The 13,660-nt window shown below is 35.9% G+C and overlaps 1 protein-coding gene across 8 annotated transcripts in view; it reads left to right on the forward strand.

Annotated features, from left to right (window-relative positions):
* NRF1 (nuclear respiratory factor 1) overlaps window positions 1–13,660 on the forward strand; it is a 142,399-nt gene that overhangs the window by 54,156 nt on the left and 74,583 nt on the right. For all 8 annotated transcript variants that reach the window (XM_076006606.1, XM_012789202.3, XM_076006608.1 and 5 more), the window contains 2 exons: window positions 3,123–3,237; window positions 4,824–4,950. In XM_076006606.1, the coding sequence (XP_075862721.1) occupies window positions 3,123–3,237; window positions 4,824–4,950 (242 nt within the window). The remainder of the gene's footprint in view (window positions 1–3,122; window positions 3,238–4,823; window positions 4,951–13,660) is intronic.

Here is a 13,660-nt window from a genome sequence, read left to right on the forward strand (position 1 = left end):
TTATCATTTGGGGATCTTATTTAAGGAATTCTTCTTAACCCTGAGTGTATAAAATAGTCTCCAATAGCTTATCGTAGAGGTTATATATATATATATATATATATATTTTTTTTTTTTTGGCTTTTGTTGTTTTATTGATATAGTTGTGTTACATTTAGGTCTTTAACCACCTGAAATTTATTTTTGTTTATGCTGTGATGTAGGGATCTAGTTTCATTATTTTTCCATATGGACAACTGGCACCATATGTTTAATAGTCAATCCTTTTCTCCTCTATCTTCTGACACAGGAGGATGTTTCTGAAATCTACACTTCATTTGTATTGGTTTATTTGTCTATCCCTGAGCCACTTCCATACTGGCTTAATGACTGTTGATATAGTCTTATGGGTATAGCTTTAGAGTAATTATGAATATGTGATAGAGTGAATGTCCCCACTTCTTAAAATCTTCTAAATTGTTCTGGCTATTCTTGGCCATTTGTATTTTCATTTAAATATTAGGATCAGGCCGGGCGCAGTGGCTCACGCCTGTAATCCTAGCACTCTGGGAGGCCAAGGTGGGAGGATTGCTCGAGGTCAGGAGTTCGAAACCAACCTGAGCAAGAGCGAGACTCTGTCTCTACTATAAATAGAAAGAAATTAATTGGCCAACTAACATATATAGAAAAAATTAGCCAGGCATGGTGGCACATGCCTGTAGTCCCAGCTACTTGGGAGGCTGAGACAGCAGGATGCTTGAGCCCAGGAGTTTGAGGTTGATGTGAGCTAGGCTGACGCCACGGCACTCACTAGCCTGGGCAACAAAGCAAGACTCTGTCTCAAAAAAAATAAAAATAAAAAAATAAATAAATAATTAGGATCAGTTTATCAAATTCCACAAAAACTTATATTGGGATTTTTACTTGAATTGCATTGAATTTATAAATTAATCAAAACAGCTTTAGGCTAAAACTGAAAATAGCTTAGGTATCCATCAATAGGATAATGATAAACAAAATAGTTCATTCATACAATGGACTATTACTTGCCAATAAAAAGAAACAAACTGCTGATACCCATGACAGCATTGATGAATCTAAAAACATTCTAAGTGGAAGAAAGCTTATACAAAAGAGTATATATTGTATGATTTCATTTATTTGGAGTTCTAGAATAGGTAAAAGTAATGTAGGGTGAACAAAACCAGAATAGTAGATACTTTTGGGAGGTAAGAATGAGAATTAGCTCAGAAAGGGGCATGAGAGGATTCTCTGGGGTGATGGTGTTGTTATGTATCTTGATGGAGATTGGGTTTTGCAGGTATATATATATTTTTAAAAATGTGTTGAATGTACACTTGGGTTTATATACTTTATCATGTAAAAGATAGCTATTATTGGTGAGATTGTGGAGCAGCTGGAAACCTGGTACACTGTTGGTGGGAATATAAAATGGTGCAGCTGTTATGGAAAAACAGCATGGAGGTTCCTCAAAAAATTAAAAATAGAACTACCATATGATACATCAGCCCTTCTTTTGGGTATTTATCCAAAAGAAATTGAACTCAGGATCCCAAAGAGATATTTGTGTTCATTGTTGCATTAATTCATAATAGCCAAGATGTGAAAACAACCTAAAGGTCTATTGATGGATAAATGGCTAAAGAACATGTGATACATACATGCAATGGAACATTATTCAGCTTTAACAGAAGAAGGAAATTGTGCCATATGTGATAACATGGATGAACCTTAGGGACATTATGCTAAGTGAAATAAACCTGTCATAGGAAGAAAAATACTACATGATTCCACTTACATGAGGTATCTGAAATAGTTGAACTCATAGAAGCAGAGTGTAGAATGATGGTTGCCAGGCCTAGAGGAAGAGGGTTGTGAGGAGTTGCTCTTCAACAAATATAAAGTTTTAGTTATGCGAGGTGAATAAGTTCTAGATATCTGCTGTATAGCTTTGTGTTTATAGTTAACAATATTGTATTGTAAACTTACAATTTTATTAAGAGAATAGGTATTAAGTGTTATTACCACAATTTTTCAAAATAAAATAAAATGTTGGAAAAAATGCAGCAATAAGGTTTTGTCCATACTACCTGCTCTTGATGGAAAGGTAAAAAGCAGTCATTTTTTATTTGCTTTGGGGCTCTTTAGAAGGGTTTATTTAAGTCAGACTGATTATAGTACTAAATAACATGTAAAGAAGCTCATCTAGGTTTACAGGGAGGCTTGTTTTATTTGGGCCTCTTTCAATGTATATGCCAGTATAATTGTGAGCAAGTAAACTAAATTTTTATTTAAGCCTTTTACAATATAAAGGATAAAGGTATAACTTTAAAAAAGAAAAAATATTATCTTTGACTTATTGAGATCCCAGGAATCAGAGACTTCAGTAATTCCTTGGAGTCTACCCTTTAATTCCCCTTCAAAAAACAAAACAAAATATTATACATTAGTTTGAGGGTACACCAGACCAACTTTTATTAACATTTTTCTCAGAGTGGGAAAGTTTTTATCTTTTCTGCCAGGATGTTTCATCAACTTGACCTTATCGTCAACATCTCCATTTTTGGCACAATTCTCAGATATACAAGAAAAGTTTTCTAGCTAAGATGATGTTCTTCCACATACCCCTCTTATAGGTGTTATTGTTGGGTTTCCAAGTATCAGTAATTATCTCCAACTGTCCTAACTTGGCAGTATCTTGGAGTAATGGAAACAGGGGCATAGGGATGGAAATGAATGTTGAAATCTGTAATTTTTTCAGTTTTGGCAAAGCTTTTCAACTCAATGCTGCAATTTTTCCTAGCACCTCTGAGAATATTGCCTTAACAGAATGGGCATGCTGGCAAAACAAACCCAAACAAAAACAACGTTATGCAAAATTCAAGCTGGTATGTGGGGGGAGGTGTAAGTCATTTGCTTTTTTGAATGATTTATTGTTTTATTGGTAAATCACAATATGATTCATGTTAAATGATAGGAAAGTATATTGATAATATCAGGAACATTCTATATATACTGAGAACATATTATGAAAGAAATGCTACCATTTTTGTACCTTTGTTTTGTGTCTTGTACAGTTAACAGGCTTCTGTCTAATCTCAGTGCATACATTGTTATTTCAGGTCCTGTGGGAATGGCTGCCGCTGCTGCTGTGGCAACAGGAAAGAAACGGAAACGGCCTCACGTGTTTGAGTCTAATCCATCTATCCGGAAAAGGCAGCAAACACGTTTGCTTCGGTGAGGGCTTCCTTATCAATACCATTACTCTACCTCTAATATTTCCTATGTGGAGGACAGAGTTGGAACATTCATGATTAGTTTCGGCAGGATACCAGGTTGGATTCCTTGATGACAGACTTAGACTAGAAAGTTCTCTTACAAAGTAAAATAAATGAAAACCTTGAAATATGACTTAACAGGTGTGTAGTGTCACAGTAATTCATTCAGAGAAGATTTGTATGCCCCACTATGTACCAGGCATTGTTCTAGACATTGGGAGTAGAACAGTAAACCAAACAAATTGACTCAATGAGCTTATATTCTGATGGAAGGGGAAAGAAAATAAACAAATATATAATGTCAGATAATGATAAGTGTTGTGGAAAAAGTAAAGTGGAGTAAGGAAAATAGAAAGGTTAGGAGGTTGGGGAAACATAGTAGTTTCTCTCTTTTACAGGGATGGTTTGGGAAATCATTTTTGATAAGGTATCCTTTGAACAGAGACCTAAAGAAACTGAAAGTAACCATGCTAAAATCTAGGAGAAGAACATTTTGGGCAGAAGGAATGTCAAGCAAAGGCCCCGAGGTGGGAATGCACTGGTTATGTTGGAGCAACAGCCAGGGAGAGGTGAGAGGAGACATCAGAGTATTAGGGGACAGCCACACCAAGAGGTCCTATATTCCAATATCAGGGCTTTGACTCTTACTCTGAGTGAGGTGGGAAATCAGTGAAGGCTTTTGACCAAAGCAATGATATAATCTGACTTACGTGTTTAAAGATTCACTCAGGCTACTGTGTTGCTCTAGGGGTATAAGAATGGAAGTAAGAAGACCAATTAGGAGGTTATTATAGTAGCCAAAAAATTGTTTTGGCACCCCAAAACAGAGTACTAACATCAAAGATCATTGATAACAGATCACCATAACAGATATAATAATAATAAAAATTTGCAAGAGTTACCAAAATGTGGCAAAGAGACATGAAGTGAGTACATGTTGCATAAATGGCACCACTAGACTTGCTTGACGTAAGGTTGCTACAAACCTTCAATTTGTTTAAAAAAAAACCAACTAGCCATAATATCTATGAAGTGCAAAAAAAAAAAAAAAAGCTAAGTGCAATAAAACGAGGCATGCTTGCAGTATTTTTGGACAAAATTAAGGATATATAAATAATGGCTGTATCAATGAAAGACATTAGAAGCAAGTCATTTGAGCCCCCTTCACTAAACATGGAGATGATCTAATAAATCCTATAAGAGGATATCTCAGCTGTAATATAGTTGTAAGTTGCAGTAAGTGATGTTGCTAACATCAGGAAGGATGATATGTTCAAAACTGTGTCATGGCTATGTTCCCAAGCAAAATCCTCAGTAAACACTATATTAATGGTATAGTCATCAGTCTTTAAGAGAAAAGTATGCATATATTTCTGCCAAAAAGCATATGAAACCTCACACTCCCCTTTTCACATTCCAGGTAAAAGAAAGAGTATCTGGTTAGAATAAATTGTCAAGTCAAAGTAAATTTCATTTGTGTCTGTTTTACTATAATTTCTATTGTCTTTGAACTGTTTTTTATTCTCTTCATATTCTCTGATTCAGGAAACTTCGAGCCACATTAGATGAATATACCACTCGAGTGGGACAGCAAGCTATAGTCCTCTGTATCTCACCCTCTAAACCCAACCCTGTCTTTAAAGTGTTTGGTGCAGCACCTTTGGAGAATGTGGTAAGTCAGGTGCCCTTCGCTTTCTGTGGGTTGTTCCCATTCCTCTGATCCTCTGTGTAGTACCATAGTTAGCACTTCTGTGCTCCCCTCATCTGGGGGTAGGAATGTGGATTAGATTTCAAACTACTTTGTGCATATCCAAACAAAAGGATCATTATTACTATTTGTACTTCCTATATCAAGGTGTTTTACCTTATCAGATGCAATAGGGGAAAAAACCCCATAGTGTTTTGTTTGTGAAGAAACTGGTGCAGAGGCTGGGTGTGGTGGCTCACACCTGTGATCCTAGCATTCTGGGAGGCCGAAGTGAAGGGATCACTTGAGGTCAGGAGTTCAAGACCACCCTGAGCAAGAGCAAGACCCCATCTCTACTAAAAATAGAAAAAATTACCCGGTTGTGGTAGCACATGCCTGTAGTCCCAGCTACTCGGGAGGCTGAGGCAGAAGGATCGCTTGAGCTCAGGAGTTTGAGGTTGCTATGAGTTAGGCTGACGCCATGGCACCCTAGCCCGGGCAACAGAACAAGCTCTGTCTCAAAAAAAAAAAAAAAAAAAAAGAAACCAGTGCAGGATTTTGTAAAAAAAAAAATACTGATTTATATCAGAAACAAAATGGTAAATAATTCTAAGATGTGAACTTCATGAAAAACATGAGTATTTTATTGATCAGGTATTTGAGTTGCATATTTAAAATGTCTTTTATATTTCTTCAAAGAATTGATTTAACACTCTGCTTCAATTTGGAAATATATTTGAACATTTCGATTGAATATCCAGAAAAAAGTAGTATTTTGCCCTTGCATATTTATACAATGTGAACTATTCTTCCTCTGGCCAAGTTAACTTTGAATCATTAGTAGAATAATGATCTGTCAACATTTAAATTGCATTTCATTTTTATTAGGATAAAGTTTATTAGCTTAAAATGGCATTTATTAGATTTCTCTCATATTGAGTGTAGATATTTCAAGAGTTCAGAATTAGTAATCAGTTGATAGAAATTTTGTTTGTTGTATTTTTTTTCACACCATCTTCCTATCCCTGAAATGTTGTGGTTACTTCTTAAATTTTTGGGTTTTGTTTTGAGTTTTGAGGTTTTCCAAAAATTCCTGGGGCCCTACAATTAATATGCACCTTAGGACCTTTCCTTAGAAGAATATGGTTGAAGGCTTCTAGTTCAAAATAGTGCCTGGCAAGCAGCCTTACTGTCATGCTATTGGCAAACATGAAATCTGGGCATGTCTTCTCTTTCTCAGTATTGAAAAGCTAAAGCAGTACTACTGGTAGTAATAATGATAATGTGATCTGTGGGAAAAAAACTCATCTAATAGACTCAGAAAAATACCTCTGAAAATTACTAACTGAAAAATCCAAAAGAAAGGTTTAGGAAACTGTTAGAGTCTTCCATATACTACAAAAAGATATAGACTGTAAAACAAGGTAGACTAGACTGAGATAAAAAGCAGTATATATTTTGCCATTGATTGACATTTGATAAATATAGGTTAAAGAATGCAAATACCAGTAAAATTATAAGCAGAATATATCTTCCAGAGCACTAAAGAGGAAAAACTAAACCAAACAAAAAACCAAAATAAAGTCTATATACAACAGACAGAAAACAAAGGAAAGAATGACAAAAACAAAACACAAAGTATAGAACAAGGTAATACAAGTGAGGCCTGTTAATTCTGTTGTAAACTATAAATATAAATGTGTTAAACTGCCTTGTTAAAGACAAAGACTTTTTCTTTCAGATCAGAACAATCTAAGTCAAAACCCACTTCTATTCAATTTATAGGTCATACTTAAAAGCCACTCAAAAATATAAAAGTAGCTGCTGATACAATCAAGAAGGTGCAAAGACAACCCACAGAAATGGTAGAGTATATTTGCAAATTTTGTGTCTGATAAAAAAAAAACTTGTATTCAGAATATATGAAGAGCACTTAGAACTCAACAATAAAAAGATAAATAACCCAATTTTAAAATGGACAAAGGATCTGAATAGCTATTTCTCCAAGAAGATATAGAAATGGCCAATACAAGCACATGAGAATTAATGATAAATAATCATTTATCATTATTATGTCATTTATCATTAATTATTAGTCATTTATCATTAATAATCAAATTTTTATGACTAATGATAAACACATAATGATGAATAATAATTAGTCATTAGGGAAATGAAAATCAAAACCACAATGAGATATTACTTTACACCTACTAGGATGATTATAATAAAAAAGAAACAATAATAAGTATTAGTGAGGATATGGACAAATTGGAATCCTCGTATATTGCTGGTAAGAAAATAAAATGGTGCAGCTACTTTGGAAAACACTTTGGCAGTTTCTAAAATCATTAAAAGTAGAGTTACCATGACCTAGCAATTCTCCTAAATTATACCCAAAAGAACTGAAAGCATATGTTCATATACAAACTTGTATACAATGTTTATAACAGCATTATTCATAGTAGCCCCAAAGTGAAACAACCCAAATCTATCAACTGATGAATTAATAAATAAAGCAATATATTCATACAATGGAATGTTATTCAGCACAAAAAAGGAATGAAGTGCTGGTATGTACTACAGCATGGATGAACCTTGAAAACATTGTGCTAAGCAAAAGAACCCAGTCATAGAAGACCACATATGATTCCATTTATATGCAATGTCCAGAATAGGCAAATCTATCTGTCTGTCTGTCTGTCTATCTATCTATCTATCTATCTATCTATCTATCTAGAGAGAATCAATTAGTAATTGCCTGGGGAAGATGGAAGGGGGAATGGAGCATGACAGCCAATGGGTATGGGGTTAATTTTAGGGGGAATGAAAATGTTCTAAAATTAGAACATTTAATGTGATGATGATTGTAGGACCCTATGAGTATATTAAATGATACACTTTAAATAGGTGAATTATATAGTGTGGTAAGCTGAACAGCGCCCCCCACTGAGATTCCCTAATCCCTGGAACCTTTGAATATTACCTTACATTGCAAAAGGAATTGCACAGTTGTGATTAAATCAAGGATCTTGAAAAGGGGGAGATTATCCTGGATTGTCCAGGTAGGCCCTAAATGTAATCACAAATGTCTTCATGAGAGAGAGACCAGGAGAGATCAATACAGAAATAGATGTGTTGGTGGAATAAGAGGCTGGATGCAAGGAAGGGGTCAGGAGCCAAGGAATGCAGGCCAGACAGAGACTAGATAGGACCAAGAAGCGTGTTTTCCCCTAGGTCTCCGTAGTACCCAGCCTGCCAATAGCCTTGACTTTAGCCCAGTAAAACCAAGAAAATAAATTTGTGTGGTTTTAAGCCGCCAAGTTTGTGGTAATTTGTGGCAGACATAGGAAATAAATCTGTATGGTATGTGAATTATATCTTAATAATGCTATTAAAAATGTTAAAATGACAGGCAAAAGTATGTCAGACAAATACCTAGAAAGGTAAATCATGGATCACAGCATTAATATCAGACAAAGCCAAATTCTCAAGGCAAAAAAGTATTGAGAACCAGAGGTCATTTAGTATTGATAAGCGATATAAACTTATAACAAACCTTTTATTCCTCAAGTAACATTAAAGCAAAACAGGTAGATTAAAAAATTAGAAATGTAAGAAAAAAATAATTAAAACCCACAGTGGTAGTAAAGGGCTTTAATATCTTTGCCATATCAAGGAAGCAAAATATAAATAATATAGAGATCTGAATAATAGAATTAATAAGATTGATATAAGAGAAAAAGATATACTCACATTAACACCTTATAAGGTGATAATACCGTGTTTCCCCAAAAATAAGACCTACCCATAAAATAAGCCCTAGCAGGATTTCTAAGCATTTGTGCAATATAAGCCCTATCCTGAAAATGCGACCTAGTGATGGGCGTGGCTATGCAGCGTATCTGCACAATCCACGCATTTCATCGGGGAGCGGTAAAGAAGACCAGCAGCCCTTCTCATCTGCCCCATCATGACAGCTACTATCCCAGAGGTGACTGGAAAAGTGCGAGCATCCCCACTAACAAGGTCCGTTCCCCCTGTCAGGACCCGGCCATCCTGTGCGTGCTGCAAGCTGAGGCTTTGAGGGGAAAGTCTCCTCAGTGAAGTGAGGAGCCGGACGCTCCGCATTAGGTATTGTGTGTCCCCAGGGGGAAGAAGGAAAGCTGTTGCTGTCATTTTACTCAGTACTGCGGGCCTCTCTCACGCCACACAAACACCAGGGGATAGGGGAAAAGCTTCAGCAAGCAGTTTCCTACTGAGCCCAGAGATACCATTTCTGCTCCACTGTGCAGATTGGACCCAGTGCTCACTGGATCTCTGATAAATAAGCTAGCCTTGCTCATTTAATGAGAGCTCTATTGCTCGACATGAGAGATGGGGCCAATGGTTCGAAAGGAAATAGAGTCGCAAGAAATTCAGGATGGAATTCAGGGTTTGGAGAGTTATGATGATGTTCCAGAAGAAGATGACTTAACTATATTTGAATAAGTGTAGATTATTGTACCGTACTTAAAAAAAATAACACATCCCCTGAAAATAAGCCCTAGGGTGTCTTTAGGAAAAATAGATATAAGACCCTGTATTATTTTCGGGGAGACACAGTGTACCATATTTGAAAAATTACAAATATGTATTATAAGAATTGACCAGAAAATGGTCCCAAAGAATGTTTATTCTTTGGGGCCATATTCTCTGATCATAGCACAGAATATTTAGAACTTATATCAAAAAAGTGATAAGAAAAAAATTCAACCACATGGACGTTTTGAAAAGAAAAAGTTTATTTATAGGCTGTTTAGAAACAGTTACAACGAAAAACAAAAAGTTATGATCTAAACTGTTACTCAAAGGAATATTCATTGCCTTTTTAAAAAAATATATATAAGAAAGGCCGGGCGAGGTGGTTCACGCCTGTAATCCTAGCTCTCTGGGAGGCCTAGGCAGGCGGATTGCTCAAGGTCAAGAGTTCGAAACCAGCAAGAGCGAGACCCAGTCTCTACTATAAATAGAAAGAAATTAATTGGCCAACTAACATATATATATAGAAAAAAATTAGTTGGGCATGGTGGCGCATGCCTGTAGTCCCAGCTACTCGGGAGGCTGAGGCAGCAGGATTGCTTGAGCCCAGGAGTTTGAGGTTGCTGTGAGCTAGGCTGACACCACGGCACTCACTTTAGCCTGAGCAACAAAGTGAGACTCTGTCTCAAAAAAAAGAAAGAAAATTGTAAGAAAATGTTATGTATTAATTTTGTTCTTATAAATTAAAAACCTCAGCTAAGTGGATAATTGAGTAAAAAAATAAAATAACCAAAACATATTCAAAGCTCAGTAGGACAATAAACATTAACTAAAAACCTCAATAGAACAGTAGACATATATAAAATTGAAAAAGTTATTAAAGAACTATATCCCTCAAAGGGATAATAGGACTTGATTATTTTGGTTGACTTCTGTTTAACATTCAAGGTACATATAATTCCCTAATCTTATACCAGTGGCCCTGGTAATAGAGAGTGATATTAAAGTACTAGAGCCCATTTTTTACTATAATCACTTATGCATATATTTATTATGTACATAATGACTTGCCATAATCATTGTGCACATAATCTCATAGTTAAATGATTTAGATTTTATAATATTAATGTCTAAAAATTATTAATTGCTTACTATAGTCTCCGTATAGTATAAGCACTTTGTATATCTCGTTTAATAATTTAAAAACCAGTATTTGGGCCGGGCGCTGTGGCTCACGCCTGTAATCCTAGCTCTTGGGAGGCCGAGGCGGGCGGATTGCTCAAGGTCAGGAGTTCAAAACCAGCCTGAGCAAGAACGAGACCCCGTCTCTACTATAAATAGAAAGAAATTAATTGGCCAACTGATATATATATAAAAAATTAGCCAGGCATGGTGGCGCATGCCTGTAGTCCCAGCTACTCGGGAGGCTGAGGCAGAAGGATCACTCAAGCCCAGGAGTTTGAGGTTGCTGTGAGCTAGGCTGACGCCACGGCACTCACTCTAGCCTGGACAATAAAGCGAGACTCTGTCTCAAAAAAAAAACAAAAAACAAACAAACAAAAAAAAAACCAGTATTTGTATTTTGTCCCTTTGCTTGAAGCCATCATTAATCCTCCTTTTGCTCTTCTAGCAGAAGGCCGATCAGAGTTCTGGAAAAATTAAAATGCAATAGACTTGTTCATCTTTAGAATATGAGTTTCAGATTCAAGATTGTCTTTTATGAGCTTGTTGAAAGGAGATTGAAATGGATTTTTTCAATAATAATAGTTGGGCCTTATAATATTTGAAATTCTAAAAATATTTTCCAGGTTTTTGTTTATTTCTCTATACTGTGTTCTGCCCATATTACCTCCCTGCCCACAGTTGAAGTGTATATGTATAGCAGAGCATTATGAACAAAGTTAAATGGCTAACAACAAACTGGAAATTTTGTTTTCCAAATAATGACAGCAACTATAATTTACTGAGTGTTTACAATGTGCCTGTTTTCTGCTAAGCACTTTATGGTTTTGTTTAATCATAATAACCCTATTGTGTGTGTGTATATGTGTGTGTGTGTGTGTGTGTATACATATCTGTTATTGTCTATGCTTTATAGATACGAAAATTGAGGGCTTGAGACCTTAAGTAGTTTGGCCAAGATTATACAATTAGTAAGGATTCAACTGATGGTTAAGATTCTTAAGTATAGGCCGGGCGCGGTGGCTCACGCCTGAAATCCTAGCACTTTGGGAGGCCGAGGCGGGCGGATTGCTCAAGGTCAGGAGTTCGAAACCAGCCTGAGCGAGACCCCGTCTCTACCAAAAATAGAAATAAATTAATTGACCAACTAAAAATATATATACAAAAAATTAGCCGGGCATGGTGGCGCATGCCTGTAGTCCCAGCTACTCGGGAGGCTGAGGCAGTAGGATCGCTGAGCCCCGGAGATTGAGGTTGCTGTGAGCCAGGCTGACGCCACGGCACTCACTCTAGCCTGGGCAACAAAGTGAGACTCTGTCTCAAAAAAAAAAAAAAAAAAAGATTCTTAAGTATAAAAAGCTCTCAAAAATCAATAAAATAAGTACAGATGAATAACAAAGACCCAAAGATACAAATTTGACTATAGATTAGATATTAGATGATATTAAGTAATTATTATTTTTGTAAGGTGTGATCATTGTATCATAGTTATGTATGAGAGTGTCCTTACTTTTCCAAAATGCATGCTGAAGTATTTAGAAGCATCACAATGTCTGTAAAATACATTTTAAATGGTCAACCAAAGAAATATTGTGTGTCAAAAAGAATTTGTACGTGTGTGTACATGGCAGATAAAATAATTATGCCAAGATATTGACTATTGAATCTAGGTGTTGGATATGGAGACATTTATTTTTACCATTCTTTCTACCTTTCTATGTATTTAAACTTTCTCATTTGTAAATATTTTTTAACCCTCAAGAAAAAAGGGAAAATGGCATAAACAAAAGGAGAAAATGCAGATGACTAACAAACATACAAAATTCTAAAGAAACGTGAATTAAAAAAAAAACAAAAAACTATTTTGTTTGGCTTATCTTGGGAAACATGAAAAATATAAATTACCTAACAGTACTGGCATGTCAAACAGTTAATTAATTATTTTTTTTTGAGACAGAGCCTCACTTTGTTGCCCAGGCTAGAGCGAGTGCCGTGGCATCAGCCTAGCTCACAGCAACCTCAAGTTCCTGGGCTCAAGCAATCCTCCTGCCTCAGCCTCCCGAGTAGCTGGGACTACAGGCATGCGCCACCATGCCCGGCTCATTTTTTCTATATATATTAGTTGGCCAATTAATTTCTTTCTATTTATAGTAGAGACGGGGTCTTGCTCTTGCTCAGGCTGGTTTCGAACTCCTGACCTGTAGTGATCCTCCCGCCTCGGCCTCCCAGAGTACTAGGATTACAATTGTGAGCCACTGCCCCCGGCCCAAACAGTTTAAATTCATATAATTTTCTGGAGTTGGCAGATGGTTGGCAACTGGTAAGAAAAGTGCCCCAAACATATGCCTTTTAACCCAGCTTCCTTTTGAAATTTTATCCTAAGGAAATAATTTATTAAATGATCAAAGATGTATATGTGAGTATGTTAGTCACAATGTTATTTGTTTTGAAAATTGAGTATATTTTGAAAGATACATTTTAAAAATTGAGAGTAACCTGAAAGTTCAGAGATAAGGGATTGGTTAGATAAATCTGTGGCTCATCCATAGGTAGGACTATTGTACAGTACTGCCATTAAACATGACGTAGATCTTTCTATGGACATTTTCAGATGGAGGTGATAACTAAGTGAAGAAAGCAGGTTATAGAACCATACATAGAATTTGATCCTACTTTAAAAGTAAATCTGCATAGTCTACATGTTTACAGAATTGTTAAGTGCAGAGGACTTTTGTAACTAGTGTTGTAACTAGTGTTTGTATAATATAGCAGCCTTGAAGAACTTTGAATTATACATAGTCTCAATAACTCTAACAATAACCCTGAGAAGTAGGTATATAATTATCATTTTAATTTTTTAAGTGAGAATACTAGCTTAGAGAAGGTAAGTGGTTTGCCCAAGATTTCCCAACTTCTGTCTAGTAGAGCCAGAGTAAGAAAAGTTCTTTCTGTATAAATAGATGGTACAAATAACACAAAATAGACATCAAAA

The sequence above is a fragment of the Microcebus murinus genome, chromosome 9 (genome assembly GCF_040939455.1).
Source record: "Microcebus murinus isolate Inina chromosome 9, M.murinus_Inina_mat1.0, whole genome shotgun sequence".
NCBI classification, from domain to species: Eukaryota; Metazoa; Chordata; class Mammalia; order Primates; family Cheirogaleidae; genus Microcebus; species Microcebus murinus.